The sequence below is a fragment of the Ictidomys tridecemlineatus genome, chromosome 8 (genome assembly GCF_052094955.1).
Source record: "Ictidomys tridecemlineatus isolate mIctTri1 chromosome 8, mIctTri1.hap1, whole genome shotgun sequence".
NCBI classification, from domain to species: Eukaryota; Metazoa; Chordata; class Mammalia; order Rodentia; family Sciuridae; genus Ictidomys; species Ictidomys tridecemlineatus.
Window position 1 is genome coordinate 62,739,959 of NC_135484.1, and position 18,035 is coordinate 62,757,993.

At 40.4% G+C, this 18,035-nt stretch overlaps 1 protein-coding gene across 3 annotated transcripts in view; it reads left to right on the top strand.

Moving 5' to 3' along the window:
- The window catches only part of Faxc (failed axon connections homolog, metaxin like GST domain containing), a 70,132-nt gene that overhangs the window by 9,173 nt on the left and 42,924 nt on the right, over positions 1–18,035 (top strand). For all 3 annotated transcript variants that reach the window (XM_021733670.3, XM_005335876.4, XM_078019584.1), the window contains 2 exons: positions 7,515–7,711; positions 15,533–15,756. In XM_021733670.3, coding sequence (XP_021589345.1) covers positions 7,515–7,711; positions 15,533–15,756 — 421 coding nt within the window. The remainder of the gene's footprint in view (positions 1–7,514; positions 7,712–15,532; positions 15,757–18,035) is intronic.

The following is an 18,035-nucleotide window of genomic DNA, read 5'->3' on the forward strand; positions in this document are numbered from 1 at the left end:
CTCCTCTAACTCCTGACTTCCTATAGCCTATACTTGCTGAGCCAGTAGAGAAAAGGGGATGGGGCCAGCATCCTTCTAAGTCTGTGCTAGAACAAGGTGATTGACACACTTTCAGCTTGAAAAATGCTGTAATGGAAGTCTTCTGGGAACAAAGTGGAGTAACAATCAGGACTTCAGGGGAGGGGATAGGGAAGGAATGAGACATCTAGGAACAAATAGAAAGGGGGTCTTTTAACTCGAACGTGGGTGCAGGGGGCGAATCTGGAGAGAGAAGCAGAGAGAAGAGTATACAGGACTTACAAAGCTAGCAACGGAGGAGAAAATAGACTAAAAACAGACCAGGCTTGAATCATCTAAATACATTGGATCATATTTGGAAGATCATTGCTTAGCTTGGTGCTGGCAGTCAGCATTTGAGGATGTGTCACTGCAGGACGTAAATTGAAGGAAGAGATTGCTATCCAGCAGCTCCCTGTCCATTCCATCATTGCTCTTGACTATATCACTTCACTTAGTTTTGACAGCTTTTGGGTAATTAGGGCCCAAAATGTGGATTTTATATACTGCCACCAGTGGCTACTTTCAAGATCTTTTGCCCTCTCCCACCCTTAATGAAGTAATCCTGCTGTGTGGACTGTTCTGCCCATTCCTTTCTTTCCTTCAGACCCTCAAGTGCTGACTATTACAGACCTGTCTCTATCTGTGGCCAGACTTCCTTTGTTCCTGTTTGAGAGTAGCTCCTTTTAGTAAGCAGAAGGGAGCAGCAGGATACATGCCCTGCTGTAATGTCTGACTCCTATTACAGGGGTCTTTAAGAAGGGCCATGCTTATCCCTTCCAAGTTATTATTGTTTATTAAATATATCTTTAAAAAGGGATCAAAAAAGGGCTGTTTTCTTCTTTTGTGAGGATCTAGGGAAAATAAATGGAGAGTGTTTCCTGGGTGACAGAACCTAAAGGAAGATGGTTGTGTGGTGTAGAAACGAATGTTCTGCGACTGCCCAGGGTTCCCTGAGCACCCTGAGCTGTCAGCATGGGTTTGTGGATTCACCCATTTGAGGTGCACCTCAGTCATGCTCTGGAAGTACCCTAGAGCCCATTGCTGGGACTGATCAGTACAAAGGTGTTTTTGTCCTGGACCCAGGGATCTCCGCCCTCTGCCCCTTCCTTTCTTGTAACATTAACAACAACAACAAAAAAAGATGAAAACGCCCTGTTCCTAGGATCAAGACTTTACATTTGAAGATTTAAAATTTTTGTAACCTAAATGGGAAAGAAATGACTATTTGGTGACCTTCAGTAGGAAATTATAAGAATATAGGGTTTTTTTTTTAGCCCCTGATATATTGGACAAATTATTTTAAAAAATCAATATATAAATAATGATATTTTAATATAAAAATATTTAATTTTGAAACAATTATAGACCCACAGGAAGTTTCCAAAAAATGTACGAGGAGATACAGTTAATTAAAAAAAAAAAATCCCAAAGCTGGGTAGAGCAGTTGTAGAGTACTTGCCTAGCATGCATGAGACCCTGGGTTTGCAAAAACCAAAAACAAACCAGAACAAAATGAGAAACAAAACCCTCTGAAAGCAGCTTTACTGTTTTTCCAGTTACATATAGGATATAGAAAGCATGTGATCCTTTTCTAAATTTCAAATAGTACAAAAAATTTTTTTTTAAACAGTAAGCAAAAAGCACCTGACATTCTGTTAGCTAGCGATTACCATAACATATTTTTTGACTATCCTTCTGTACATTTGTCTAGACATATGTAAAAACACCTACCTTGTTTGATGTAACTGGTTGTATAAAAAGCATGTATTTCACAAAATAATTCTTCTTAAATAAGAGAAAGCAGAAAGAAAATTCCCCTTTGGGACTCCCTACCTTGGCCCTTAGCCCTAACTTTTGATTTCTAATTTATTTCTTGATCTTGTCTCTCCCCTCCATTTTTGTGATTTGAATTTTTTTCTCAAGCTATAGATAAGTGAAAAGAATATTCGAGGGAGCACCCCAGGTCCTTTACCTGAACTCACTGATGGCTAGCATATTGCTTCCATTGCTTTATTTATCTTTATGCTTCCATTTGTTAACTTTTTAAAATAATTAATTTGCAAATACATCGCAGACATTATGGCATTTCACCATGCAGACTTTAGCATGCAGCTCCTCCAAATAAGCACATTCTTTTCTACAAAACTACAATGTGTAGTGGATGCATGGATTTTTTCAATGTGTTATAATCCTTCAAAGGTGCTCAAATTATTTGGAAGTTAGTCAAATGAAATAAAAGATCATTTCCTGATCATTTTAGGTAAAGTGAATGGAATGGATAGCAATTTAGCTGAAAAGTTTGGGGCTCTTATAGCAAGCTAGAACCCCAACTCTGAGAACTCACTTTGGGTCTCAATTCTTCATCTCAAAATGGTGTTGATGATGCTGATGTTAATATGTCAGATGAAAGTGTTCTGTCAAACACCTTATGTGCACTCTCTCATTCAAGCCTCGCACCGTTATCCACACTTGGTAGATGAGGAAATTGAGGCCAAAGTGAATAAAGGGAGACCAGGGAGGTCCAAGGTCAAACAATGAATAAATGATAGAACCAGATTTCAAAATTCAAAGCCTATGGCTTTTCTGCTGAGCTAATAATGTAGTGTACATGTATTTGCATTATTACCTGGGGCAGACTTGTAGGAGGAAACATCAACTTCAAAAATATTACTTTCATGCCGGTCACGCGCCACCTGTAATCCCAGCAACTTTGGAAGCTGAGACATGAGGATCACAGTTTCAAAGCCAACCTCAGCAATGGTGAGGTCCTGAGCATCTCAGTGAGACCTTGATTCTAAATAAAATATAAAATAGGGCTGTGAATGTGGCTCAGTGGTCGAGTGCGCCTGAGTTAAATCCCTGGTACCAAAAAAAAAAAAAAAAAAAAAAAGGAAAAGAAAGAGAAAAAGAATTACTTTCAGCAGGGTTTATGCCTGTAATCCTCGTAACTCAGGAGGCTGAGGCAGGAGGATCTCAGAATTCAAAGCCAGCCTCAGCAATTTAGTGAGGCCCTAAGCAACTCAGTGAGATCTTGTCCCTAAATAAAATACAAAAAAGGGCTGGGATGTGGCTCAGTGGTTAAGTGCCCTTGGGTTTAATCCCTGGTAGTAGTAGTAGTAGTAGTAGTAGTAGTAGTAGTAGTAAAGCCTGGTAGTAGTAGTAGTAGTAGTAGTAGTAGTAGTAGTAATAATAATAATAACAACAACAACTTTAAGAAACTATCCTCAGTGGACTAGTCAGACTCCAATTTCATAAATAACCATAGGCCAGGAGTTCCTTAATATATTTCAGGAAATTATGGAAAAATAAGCATTATTTAATTTTTTTGACTTGTAAGTAATATAATCACACTTCAAAAAGCTGAAATGAATGCAAAGAAATGATCACCTTTATCTCACCCATAGTCTTGCCAATTACTTTGGACATTTTTGTGAGTTTCTTCTTTTTAATTCATCTAATTTTTGCTTAGATAGAATTAATTATACTGTCTCTTTAGCTAGTAAGCAAAATACCATTTCTGGTTATGCAAACATGATAGAGCCTCCATTTCCATAAAAGTTGATCACTAATTTTTATTCCTCTGCACTAATTTTAGAAAGCAGTCAAGATAAAAATGTACCAAGGACCCAGGGGAGAGTGAGGTGTAGAGGTAGACTTGGGAACAGTTGTTTTGCAGGGGAGTGGAGTATACATAACACAGTGGAAGCCTGAAGGGAGGGCAGATAATGGGTGCACCCTGGGAAAACTGTTCACTAGCAAGATGACATTGAACTGATATTGTAGGATGGATTGTACTTTGCAGAGGATGGGAACTGGGACTCCTGTAAAAGATGAAGATGTGCAAAGTGATCTGGCCTGGTGTGAGCAGATGGATCAGGAGACCAGAGGAATTGATATCCATAAAGTCTGGGGAGGAGTGGGCAGTAACTAGGTGGTGTCTGTCTAGATCACACATCAAAAGTGTGAGGGAGGTTAGACTAGAACTACTAAAGCTACCAGATAATTTTTAGAAGCAGGGTTTTTATGTCTCATTTTTATCACAAAGTATTTCTTTAGATGACATTATGGAAGACAGCATCTGAGAGTGACAAATCTAGATAAGACTGTGTTAGGAAGACATGAATGCTATTAGGAGAAATATGTAACAGGAACTATGTTGTTTGATAAATTTACATCTTTAGTATACAGATTATAAAAAGAATGTCAGATGTACTAGTAACTTTTAGAAGTGCTTGACATTTCTTCTTGTTAGCATCAAGGATGATGTCTAGGCCTGCATTATGGGGGTTGTGTAGGTCGCCTACTGCCTTCTCTCCTTGCCAAGATGTGAACCAGGGCATGGACTGCATTTAATCAGATGAGGATCCATTTTCTGAATTGTACGAAGGCAATATGGCTAACTGTGACCTAAATAGTTACTACCCATTTTTAGGCCAGGCCCACTTTTCATTCATTATAATGAACAGTGAGATAAAGTATCAAGACATCAAGAGTCAAGAGACCAAAGTTCCCTTAGTTCCCTTTAGTCCCTATCAAAGACAGTGGTAAACAGCATTTAGGTGGCACCCACTGTGCTTTTCAGCCTTCCACGAAGGTGGTATTAACTGGCCAATGGAGAAGCCCACGACCCAAGCCCAAGCCTAGTCCTGTGGACACAGATGGGTGACTGCCCTTAAGGGCCATGATATCCAGGCACAACCCTGTTATCTCACTTGAGGTCTTCAGTGACTTGGTGTTCTTTAGTACGTACCACAAACAATATGTAGGAAGCATAGTTCCTAGATGCAAAGATACTTGTTCTAGAAGTTTTGCAGTTTTTCTCCCTTGTGGTTAGATATTTTATTTGGCTTTTGGGAAAGGCACACACAAATCTGGGTGGGATTTAGGCAAGAACAACTTGAACAGGAGTCACCGTTGCTAATCCAAGGGTTTCACTTGAGAAACAGTAACTTTTTTCATCTCTTTTCATGTTTTGGAGTTTTAAGCCTAAAAGGGGGATTTGGCCAGCAGTATTTTAGAATAGATCCTCATAGATTTTTCTGCCATGACACACCTTGGCAAAGAGGTATTTTCTTATCTAGGTCTTGATCCAATGGTTTCTTAATTCTAATTTTGTTTCTTTTTACGTTAAAGGGTAGAGGAGTACCTTTAGTACAGGGGTTGGTAGATGAGGGCTGTGGGCCATTGGGTCTATGAGTGAAGAAGAATTTCTGTGTTTTAAAAAAGTTGAGAAAAGGTCAAAAGAAGAATATTTTGAGGGCTGGAGGTGTAGCTCAGTGGTAGAGAGCTTGCCTGGCACATGCATGAGACACTGGGTTTGATCCTCAGCACCACATAAAAATAAATAAAGACATTGTGTTCATATACAACTAAAATATATTTAAAAATATTTTGTATTATATAAAATCAAATTTCAGGTTCCTCAGTACTTTTTTATTGGAACTAGACATGCTCATCCACTTACGTATTGTCCATTGCTACACTCCTGCTTCAAGTGAAAAGTTGAGTTATTGTAGTAAAGACCATTCCGCTTGCCCAAAATATTTATTACCTTACCCATTATAGAAAAATTTTACTGTTGGGAGTGGTGGTGCATACCTGTAATCCCAGCTACTTAGGAGGCTGAGATAGGAGAATTGCAAGTTTAAGGCCAGCCTGTGAAACTTAGTGAGACCCTGCCTCAAAATAAGATCAGAAGGGCTGAAGATGTAGCTAAGTGGTAAATTGCTTGCCTAGCATATGTAAGGCCTTATATTTAATCCCTAGTGCTGAAAAAATTACCTAATGATATCTTCTTAAAAAAAAGCTACAACTTTACTGAGATATAATTGACATGCAACAAATGGCACATATTTTCAGTGTCTAATTTGATAAAATTTGACATAGATAGATACTTATGAAACTGTCACCACAATCAAGATGCTGCATGTATTCATTGTTCTCCAAAATGTCCTTGTGCCTTTATGAAATCCTTCCTCTTGCTCTTTCTCATCCCTCATTGTCTCCAGTAACTTTCCATCACTATAGATCAGTTTGTATTTTCTAGAGTTTTCTAAAAATGGAATCTTACAGTACGTGCTGCACTTTTATATGGCTAATTTCATTTAGAACTTATTTTGAGATTCATCCATGTTGTATCAATTTTCTTTTTTTTTTAAACTGAGTAGTATTCATTGTAAGGATATTTTAAATTTATTTATTCATTTACCTCTCAAAGGGAAGTGTTTTTTTTTTCCTGTTTCTGATAATTTCAAATAAGTCTTCTGTTAACTTTTGTGTATAAGCATTTGCATGGACATACATTTTCTTCTCTCTTGGGTAAATGCTTATGAGTGAAATGGTTTGTATTAGCTTTTGAAATAAATGGTTAGATGGTTTCAAAGTAGTCATTGTACCATTTGACATTCCTACCAACAGTGTGGTGTGGAGAGTACTGGTTTCCCCCTAAAAGCCAATATTGGCCATTATCCAATAGTGTCTGGACTATCTCTTTGTATGAATTATGAGGAAGAGTTTGTAATAATCTGGTTAATTTAGGCTATATAGACTTCAGCAAAATCGATTCAGTTTAAATAGTCAACTCTGGGGCCTAATGATCTAGATTTATTAAGAAAAGTGATTGAAGACATGGCATCCACAGAGAATCCTTTACATCAATGTTAAGATCTTTGCTTTTTATGCAGCAAAGAATGCATATCACTTTGCAATTTTAAACATTCATGAAGTATGTCGCTCCCACCTCCCACACATTCTGGGATCAAATCCTCTGAAACACTGTAAGCTTGTAGCATGCATACAAATCAAAGGGGAACCTGTCAGACACACAGATTTCTGGGTGCTCTCCCTACCATTCTGAACCAGAGGTTTGGGTGGGGCCCCGGAACCTGCATTTTAGGAAATGCTGTATTGATGTATTTGAACCTGTTGCAGCACTTTTTTATACTTAAGGGTTACAATTTTAGGCACCACTTGTTTCCAGTGTAGTGGTGTTAAATGTTATTCAAGTGTAAGCCACTGGATTTCAAATGAGTTTTTTGGGTTAGTAACCTTGTCAACATGAGCCTCCTCCTGGTTTATTTTCACTTTTGGAATAGTTTATACGTTAGAGCTAGGCTGACCATTACCAGGATCAGTTCCACTGTCTCAAATCCTCACTTCCCTGACCCTGCTGCCAGGTCTTTTTTTTTTTTTTTGTCATTAAGCCAGAGTCCAGAGCCCATGATACAGTCTATTGTAGAAATACGGGAATAAATTGGTATCTTAATTTGAGCTAAGAAAGTTTTTTCCCCTATAGTAACCATTTATCATCTTTAGGAGTTTACATTCAGAGTTCATTCACTTGAATAGAGGAGTCACTGTCACATATAAGATTGGACTGCGTGTTTCTGTTACTCATACAATGAAATTGAAATAACAACACTGTTTTTCTCTTTTTTAAAATACGCTCTATTTAGAACTATTTTGGTGGAAAACTCTCTGCTCAAGGGAAAATGCCTTGGATTGAATATAACCATGAAAAAGTTTCTGGCACAGAATTCATTATTGACTTTCTGGAAGAGAAACTTGGAGTGAATTTGAACAAAAACCTTGGACCTCATGAAAGAGCTGTGTCCCGTGCGGTGACCAAGATGGTGGAGGAGCACTTCTATTGGTGAGTGCCCTGTGGGCGCGACCCCATCCTTCCAGAGCATGCCCAAGTTCTGTTTAATTTTTCAGGTATTCCTCCCGTTCCTCCCACCTTTTCAAAAGTTTTCTGTTAACAGTTTGGGATAAGAAATCAGACAGACTCAAGGTCTAAGGCATGACTGTTACATATTTAGCAGTGTCTAGATAGGGTCCCTATACATTTCCTGAAGAGGACCAGCTAGTAAGTATTTTAGATTTCAAGGCCACATGTTTTATTGAAAAAGCTCCCATAGGTAATATGCCCTGAGTAACCATGACTGTAAAACTTTATTATGGATATTGAGCCTTGAATTTCATTTAATACAACCTATTCTCCTTTTGATTTTTTTCTAGCCATGTAAAAAATGTAAAAACTGTGTAGCCCATGTGCTGCAGTTTGGTGGCCCTTGATCACTGAGGTGAAGGGGATACTTCATTTGGTTGGGATCAGGGTTCTTTATCAATACAAACTGCTCGATTAAAATCTCATCACATCAGATACCTGGAAGAGGCAGGGAAGAGCACATGGAGACAGAATTCCTAGGTGAAATAGATTACACAGCCTTTGTGAGTTTGCTGTCAATTTTTCTTCGATAGTAGGAGTTCTCTTGTGTTCTAGAAGTGGAGCGTGCAGTGACTTTGCCCTGGTAGCCTGGCTCCTAGTTAGTATTCCTCAAGTTTGAAGCATCACAGTTGTGCTCCCGAGTTGCTCCTGTTCTGCTCCTTATGGCTTTGAGCTGGCAAGTCTGGCTCTTCTTGCTCTGCAAACTCATTTGTCATGTGGGACTTTGCTCTTTCCCTTCATCCATTTTCTGGCATTTCTGAGTCTTTCTCTACATCCCTATAGATGAGAACAGATTTCTCCCTGATTTCTATAAACTTTATCTTCTCCTGTAGATTTAATTAAGAATGGTTAAGCCCATTTTTTTTTTTTTACTTTAATTGTTACTCTGGGGCTAGAGGCTGGTCCAGTAGATTTTACCAACCGCCTCTTTCCTTCTGAAACATACACTCCACATGGGGCCCATCATAGAGGATTCTTCCTCATTGTCTCCAGGTTTCATTTATTCTATCCTCTTTCTAAATGGAAAACTTGCTGTTCTGGTCTCAGATTTGAAGTGACCCTCTATTTTTCCTCATCTTTTCTTACTTTTGTTCTTGCTCAGTTGGTTCTGGAGTCGACCTGAGCTCCACATCCTCTCCCTGCTCACTACAGAGGTGAAGAAGGGTGAGCAGGGAGGGATCTAGAGAGGTGGTGAGCACAAGTCAGTGTGGAAGAGATCAGACTCAGTGTTCTGAAAGAGACCTGGCTCTGTTCCTTATAATGCTGATGGAGGACTTCTAGGGTTCCCCTTTCCTGTGCAGGAGTCACAGTGGGGACCAAAATGCATGACTAAGTAGGACTCACTTGGCTTCCAGAAAAAGACTTGTGGGACAGAACACATCACACTGGCTTTCCATGCTCCTGACCCAGCTCTGCAGTGATGAAGGGAAATGAAGAACCTATCTCGGGCTACCCTGACCCTCATATCTTTTTTTTGACAAGCCTCTCCAAAAGATACCCATGCCTTATTTGATAGATGTGCTCATTAACGTGGAGTGCTGTTACCTTGTCAGCTGCCTGAAGAACTGAAGCCCTACACTTTAACTGGTACTTTGGCTACAACTTAGATTTTTAGGAAGCTCAGAAAATATGTATTCCAGTCAGAAAATTTTTGATTCAGTAGAATTCCCAGCTCCCACACATCATTGCCTTTTGCTCTGGTTGTGTGTGTGTCATTTATATAACTTTGCTTCCTGGTAGAAGTTCATGGATGGCTTCCCTCACTATCATTTTTTTTTCACCATCCTTCAGCTGATACTGGATGTGGAGGGCAGGCTGTGGATGTGGGTTGAATGTGGGGAAGTTGACAGGTGGTACCCTGGTAGGGAAGCATCTTAATTTTATGGATCATAAACTTACAGGTGCTTTGCTTGGAGATTTGCTTGGGCTATATGTAGACTCTTCTAAGGATGATTTCATTCTCTAATTCACTTTGTTATTAGCAAAATACTTTTTTGGGGGGGGATAGCTCTTATATCTTTCTTGTGTCTATTTAAGGATTTATTGGAGGAAGAAATAGTGAAGGTTCGAGGGAGGGTCTTGATTAAGATGCAGGTAGCTAGTGACCTTTCAAAATTGTATTCCCACTCCTCCTATTCCCTTTAGTCTCTAGTAGCAGCAGGAAAAGCACTGCTCTCTGTTTCTGAAAGTTCCTGACCCTTTAGCCAACAGCTTGCTCTGAGGAGATTTTGAAAAGACTCCTAAGAGCTCTAAATACCACCTTCTCCCCCTAAAATGCCTCAGGCAGAGAACTTCTGACATTCTTAGGCTCCTCTCCTCCTCCTCTTCTGGTTCCAGCAGCCACACCTAAAATGTGCATCCCTGGAAACCCGGGCCCAGCGTAGGAAACTGACCTCAGTATGGGGGAAAATCTTACAAGTATGGGTTTTCTGTGAGATCTTGTTAAATTCTGACCATCATTGAGCTCCTAGTCTCTAATGTACCCAGAGATGGGAGAGGAAACTGCAGTAAGCCTACTATGTTTAACTCAGTTATTGAATGATCTGGGGGGTTTCAGATATGTTTTATTTCGTCCTGAAACTTTAAAAATTCTTCACATCAAGTACAATTTTCTGGACAGCAAAGGCAATGGAAAGCTCTCATTATTATGTAACATCACATAATCCTGAAGCTCTGTTTTAGTCTGTTCAAATAAGTGCACTCAGCTTTAAAGTGTTTGCTTGCATTTGAAATCTATACAATTACATCCCACTTGCATTATAAAAGCTATTATTGAAGATGGAGAAGATAGTTTTTTTCATATCCCCTTTGTCCTACTGGATGCTTAAGTTAGATCCAATACGGAGAAGCTGGTATGAAGGAGTGTGGGAGAGACAGGGCATCAAATTACTGGAAGGAATTGGTTTCGGGCAGCACTGTAGCTTCTTCAGTGTGACATACTGCCCCCTCGTGGACATTAGTGAGTGGTTTTTTGATTCTCCCATCTCCATAGGGAAGTGTGCTGAGAGGGCTGTACTGTTAGACACTGTAGTCATAACCCCTGCTAATATAGGCATTAAAACAATGAATTCAAATTTGCTTCTAGGTTGGCCATAAATTAAAGATTTTGAGATTGAAATATTTTTTTTTCTTTTTGGGCATTGTTGTGGATCAAACTCAGGGACTCATGCATGCATGGTAGGCAAGTGCTTTATCATTGGGTCACACCTTTGGACTTTTTAAAAATTTTTTGCCAATACTGGGGATTGAACTCAAGAGCCTTGCATGTGCTAGGCAAGTGATACTACCACTGAGCTACATCTGCATTCCCAGCCCTATTATATTATAGATTTTTAAATCTTATTATTATTATTTTTTTATGGTGTTGGGGATCTGGGCCTCTCACATGCTAGGCAAGGGCTCTACCACTGAGCCAAATCTCAGCCCCATGTAGCTTTTGATGTAATTTCAGTGACTGTGAGAGATGGCTGCTTTCTTAAAATGACTTACCCAAGAAGATCTATTCTAAAAACCAGGACAGGCTCCCTGACTGCAACTCAATTAATATGTTCCCCTTGTCATTCTTTGCCATTCAGTTTTAGCTGTAGGGAGGGCTCCTGTTTGGAAGGCCCAATTTAATGCTTGTGAAACTTGGTGAAAGTACAGAAACATACCATAAGCTCCTCTCTCCTCTGGCAAATGTTCAGAGTACAAGACAAAGTTAGCAAGGATGTAGCCCACACAGAGAGGGGCTTTCTCATGACTCGGAAGGCCACGTCCTGAGACTCAGTTGTTGGCATGGTTTGCAGTTTTCCACACGTCAATGTTCATTTCTGCCATGGATCTGGTGTCTTTTAAGTTATGATGAGAGATATCTTCATTAAAAATATCAGGGATCAGCATTTCTTTGCTTGTTTTTTAAAAAAATCTCCTTTAAAAATACATGAGCAGATTTTATTCTTATGTTCTAAGATAATCTTTCAAAACTCTTTGACCCCATTTTTGCATGAGAGCTCAGATAGATTTGTTGCAATAAGGAAAGTGAGTACCTCAACTTCCTGAAATAGACTTTCCAGTGATAAATTACTTTAATTGCTTAGCCTAATCTACTTTCCAAATTGGCCCTTCCTGCCCTCTTCAGTTAATAATTCATGATTCCCTGTGCAGTGGACTCCTTCTCAGCAGAGAGGGAGGAGCCACGAATCCCAGAATAAGAGTGGCAGCCCTTTTGTCACCCTCTGTAGGCATTTCTCCTTTTTCCATTTTTCTGCTTAAGTGTGTGTCATCCCTTAGAAACACTACTTAGCAGTGGTTGGCTCGGAGTGAAGCCTTTTTTCATTCAATCAATAATTCATTCTTCAGCCAGCTAAATGAATGACTACCAGTAACCAGGCACCATGTCCCTACCCTCAAGTGGCTCACAGGCTGAAGGGAGACAGACATCATAGGTCTGCAATGGTCATTGTAGGGGGCAGTATGAAGAACCGAGGGAAGGCAGTGAGAACCTGCTGGAGAGAAGAGGAAGACTTCCCAAAGGAGATGGTGTCATGAGGGAGTCTAGGGACAACTGAAGTGACTGGAAGTGGAAGATTAGGATGTCCTGAGAAAGAGGGGTCAGCATTTGCAAAAGTGTAGAGGCAACAGAGGTATTTCAGAAGTGTCTTGCTCGACTTGCAATGCCATCACAGAATAGCACACACTGGGGGCTGGGCATGTGGCTCAAACGGTAGTGCGCTCGCCTGTCATGCGTGCGGCCTGGGTTCAATCCTCAGCACCACATACAAACAAAGATGTCGTGTCTGCCGAAAACTGAAAAATAAACATTAAAAAATTCTCTCTCTCTTAAAAAAAAAAAAAAAAGAATAGCACACACTGGGTGGTTTGTGAATAAACCCAATTGTCCTTCTTCTGTGTTCTACATTCAAGCTCCTGCAATGAGATAACTTTACATCTATGCAGTGATGTGCCTCCTCCCTGCTGAACCGTGTGGCCCAGAACATGCCCCTCCCATCTCTACCTGCTTCTCTCTACCAATCACTGTGTCTTCGTTTTCTGCACATGCCCTCATACACATTTCCTGCTCAACAGAGAAAACTGAAGTCATCAACTCTAAACCATTCAGTAGCCCCTGATCCCTTATAACACCTTCTTTCCCTCCATCTCAGAGCAATTTCCTCCTTCTCTCCAAGTTGCACCTCCAGCCTGGCCTTCTCATCTAACTTGCCCTTGAACCATGGTTTTCTCAATAACATTCTTCACTCTAAAAACTTCCTTAGGGGACCTCACCTCTTCTCACAGCTTTACAACTGCCATCACCTTGCCCCTGACCATCAATTTTCCATCTGGAGTCTCAGCCTGTCTCCTGAATTCTCAGCCTTCTGAATGCCTTCCCTTGGGAGTTCCATGGGACTTTCAAATGCACCTGGTTAGCTCATCTTTCATTGCCCAAATCAGTTCCTCTTTGTGTAATCCAGTATCTGTTGGTGATATTATCCACCCAAACCAACCTAGGAGTAAACGCCTGGTTTCACCTTATGCACAATTCGTGACTGATAGACTCTCTTCTATCTCAGCATTTCTCCCACCCATTCCTTACCCAGTATCCCCTCTGCCACTGCCTCAGTGAGTGCATCATTTCTTGCCTGGTCTTGATGCAGTCTTCTAGCCAGCCTTCCTACCAGCATTGCCACACATATGATTATGCTTCTTGTCTGTTAAAAACTTTCCAGGAATTAACCTTTGCTTTTGGCATGAAGTTCACCAGATCTGTCATGATCTGATCCTTGCCAGTCTCATCTCTCACAAGTTACCTCATCTTCGTCCTGTGCCCCACCCATACTTCCTGAAATTCTCACAGGTCATCAAGCAGCCAGGGTTCTTAATTACCACAGGTATACAAAGAAGAGCAAGTGGAAAAGCATCTAGTTTTCATATTTATACAGAATTTAGCAGAACAAATGTGACATATATTATACTGAGATATCCAATGAATGCTTTTCCTAGATCATTGTGATGTACTTTTTTTCCTATTTTCAGCAAAATCTGTTTCATGACTCCTAAATACTCTGAGAGACTTACTAAAAAGAAGTACATGAAGCTTTCTAATAAGATCTGGGCATATTATTTTAACCAGGGAATAAAGAAGAGTGTTTAACACATAATGTTAAACTTGATTACAGTTAAATTGATTATAAAGTCAGTAAAAATCAGGAATTTTTCAGTATTTTGGAGAAATGGACTTCTTATTTTCATATTTAAAGAGGAGACAGGCTGGGTTGTGGCTCAGTGGTAGAGTGCTTGCCTAGTGTATGTGAGACACTGGGTTTGATTTCTAGCACCACATAAGAAAACTAAACAAACAAAATATAGGTATTGTGTCTATCTACAACTAAAAATATTTTTAAAAAAGTAAAGAGGAGACAACTCTAAAGGCACAGAACTGTATAAGATGATCAAACTTCCAGGGCCTTTCGTTTTTGCTTTTTTTTTTCTCCCTTCACGTGGAAAACAGCATTTTGTTTCAGCAACAATTGACTCTCATCCCTTGTGTTCCCCCCAAAAATGTTGTTCACATTTCTGATTTTTTTGAAGTGCTTATTACTGCTGCATCAACCTGTATTAGAAGTAGAGATGACTCTCACTACATTTTTTATCAGTATGAGGAAAAACTAGAGTCTCATGCCTGCACTCCTACTGCTGTCTTTTCCTCAGTCTTCAGTGGGAAACCCCTTTTATTTCTAACTACCAACACCGTTAGCTTTAAAAGCATTCTTTCAGTTGCAAAGATTTGGAGAACAAATTTGGCAAAGGCCTGGGTATTGCAGTTGAGGAGACTCATGAACAGTGAATAAGCCATTTAACTGTCTGTACATGTTATATAGGCGCACCCTATGCTGAGGTTGCCAAGAGCACCACCCAGATGGGAAAAGTGACTCAACCAAGTTCCTTTGGAATTTTATTCACTTTATAATCCTGAGAACAAGCTGAGCTGTAGAGTTGGTTTTTAGGAGAGCCAATCATTTCCAAAATATTTATAATTTATAATAAACATGGACAAGTATACCTACGCACTAATCCTCTGCAAAAAAGACAAAAATGGTTTCATTTTTAAAAAATAATTTTATATCATGAAATATAAAGTGCAAACATCTGAGTGTATGAAACAGAACCATGCAGCTTTTTTTAAAAAATATTCTTTTTAGTTGTAGATGGACACAATATCTTTATTTACTTATTTTTATGTGGTGCTGAGGATTGAACCCAGTGCTTCTCATGTGTGACGCAGGTGCTCTACCCCTGAGCTACAGCCCCAGCCCCCCATGCAGCTTTTTTAGCACAAAGCCTGTGCCTGTAGAGCTGTCATCGTGCTCAAGAAAGGAAAGAAGGATGCCAGCCCCCGAGTCCTCACTGCCATGTGTCCAGGGAGACTCACTGTCCTAACTAAAGCACTTTGAGTTGGGGTTCTTCTTGTTTTTTGTGGGGCTGTGTAGGAGAAAGGGGAAGCATGGTGTGGAGAGGGTCTGAGGGCGGGTTCCCAGAGAGGTTTGGTGGGATTGGAATATCATCTGGATTTTTCACCTTTTCTCTCACAGGCCTGTATTAGAGCCTCTTGTAATATCTGCCACGCAGATTGCTCTTTGTAAAAGCTGCAATTATTTGGTTCCTCCAGAGTGTGCCGAGTTCTGAACAACTCATTCAGAAGCGACTCTCTGGAGCTGACACGCATCTGATGCACGGTAGTAACCTGTTTCCACACAATTCCAGGACATTAGCTTATTGCCAGTGGGTGGACAATCTCAATGAGACCCGGAAGATGCTCTCTCTTAGTGGTGGTGGTCCCTTCAGTAACCTGCTGAGGTGGGTCGTGTGCCACATAACAAAAGGAATTGTGAAGCGCGAGATGCACGGCCATGGCATTGGCCGATTCTCGGAGGAAGAGATTTACATGCTGATGGAGAAGGACATGCGCTCCTTAGCAGGGCTCTTGGGTAATGTACCATGCCTTCTATTCTGTATTTTGTATCCTTATATTTTGCATGTGTGGTGAAGCACTGCTGATTTACTAATGTAAATCTTGGTTTCTTCTCTTCCACATGTGGGTTGCAGTGCCATCATTTAACCAAGCTCCCCAGTTTTCAGGAGTTTTTAGTCTTCCCACTAAATTCTGGTGTTTGACTATGACGTGTGTAGCAGGTCCCTTGTGAAGAGAGTATGGGACATGCTTTGGTATCACTACCTGGCTGTAAATGATGCAGATATTTCTGAATATGCTGTGAGAAAAGGATGATTTTGAGCAAGGAAAGCTCTTCTGTTTATAAATAGTTCAAGGTTAAAAGGCAGATTGTGAATTGTACCCATCAACATCAAGTTTGAGAGAGATGCTGTGGGCGCTGGTTTTGACCTATTCCATGTGCATGTGCAACATTGGTCCTTTTCTCATCCCTTCCATTTCTGTTTGTGTTCTTGATCCTCTTCAGAGCATGTTTTAGCTCTGATTTTGTATTTATGACACACAATGGGCTTAACTGTGTTTGGGAAGTTCCTCAAGGAGAGGTGCAGAGCCACGTTCTGTTCACGGGCTGGTGAGGGTGGGTGTGCTCTTGCTCACCTGGCTGGTTGCAGGTGGCCCAGTCTGCTGCAGTTCTGTACTTGGCAGAGCTTGAGTCTTACCTATGACAATTCATGAATAGATCATTTGAATTCAGGATCCTGAAGGTATGAAATAATGTCTTCTAGAGGGAGACAACTAAGGTAGAGGGAGTCAAGTCCTCCATGTGATTTGTCTTTGGGGTCTACTGATTTCATCTACATAAAGTGGTTTTCTTCCACTGGCCTTCCCTTGGTAGCAGCAATTCCCAGATTCATGGTTATCCCTGTTCTGGAACATATTAGTACCTTACCTCATCAGAAAGTGGGATTTGGAATTTGTTTTGTTGAAACCCATGTAGTGCCCTAGGAACTGGAGGCTGAGTTAGGTACAGTCTGTCCCTTGCAGAGTGACTTACTCTGTCTGCATTTTTGCTGTTCCATACCTCTGACACTTGCTAGACATGGAGTTCTTCCTTGAACCTTAGCCTGTGGGTGGCAGATTGTGGCTCCTCATCCATCTCTTGGTTAGCCTTGTTATAGGGGTCATGTACCATGGGGGGCTTGATGCTGGCTGAACTCCTTCTAAAGCTCTGTCTGGCTTGAAGAATTGACGCTGTGTAGACTTTCTTTTGTTTTGCTCCACTGAGACCAGGTGGAATTAGCCTTGTTCATTCCTTTAGAATCTTAGTACTGTATTCTTGACCTCAAAAACCAGGCCTACAGCTGGGTCACTTCCTCCTTAACATTGACTATGTCTCTTCCTGACTTGCTTTCCCTCCCTTCCAGCCCATGCTGTTGGGAGGCTGGCAAACAGGGAGTTGAATCCCCACAGTTATGGCAGAGATTATGGTGTTAAAGTGCTGCTTATCTTCAACAATGTGACAGTTTGTTTCTTAAACAGAGAGGGTGATCATCACTTTTCTGGGGCATTTCTGGTTAAGAGAACTAGGAACAGGTTGATAATGATAACTGATAATATTTCTTTAACATTTGATGACTTAAACAATGCTATCTCCTGAATTTCTGGGAGACGGGAGGGAAATTAATCACTTGATGGCTAGGTTGGATACTTGGCAGATATAGTAGTCCCCTCTTATTCATGACTTTCTGGAGTTTTAGATACCTGTAGTCAATTGCAGCCTGAAAATATTGAATGGGAAATCCCAGCAATAAATTCATAAGTTTTAAATTGCAGTGTTCTGTGTAATATGGTGAAATATCTCACCTCCCAGTCCAGCATGTGAATCATCTCTTCATCCACCATATCCATGCTCTGTGAACTACATTTAGTAACCCTCTTGATTTGTGTTGTGGTGTACTACAGTGCTTGCATACGGGTAACCCTTATTTTACAGAGAATTGCTCTAAGTTCAAGAGTAATTTTGTTGGCAATTTGGATATGCCAAAGTGAAGTTGTAAAGTATTTCTTTAAGTGAAAGGATGAAAGTTCTCAATAAGGAAATAAAAACATCCTATGCTGAAGTTGCTAAAATCTATAGCAAGTTATGCTTGCTTATCTCTAACTGAATCTCACTTATAAATTAAACTTTATCATAGGTATGTACCTATGGGGGGAAAAACCCATACTATATAACTGTTTGGTTCTATCTGTGGCCTCAGGCATCCACTAGAGATCTGAGAACATATTCATTGAGGACAAGATGGGGGGCTACTCTAC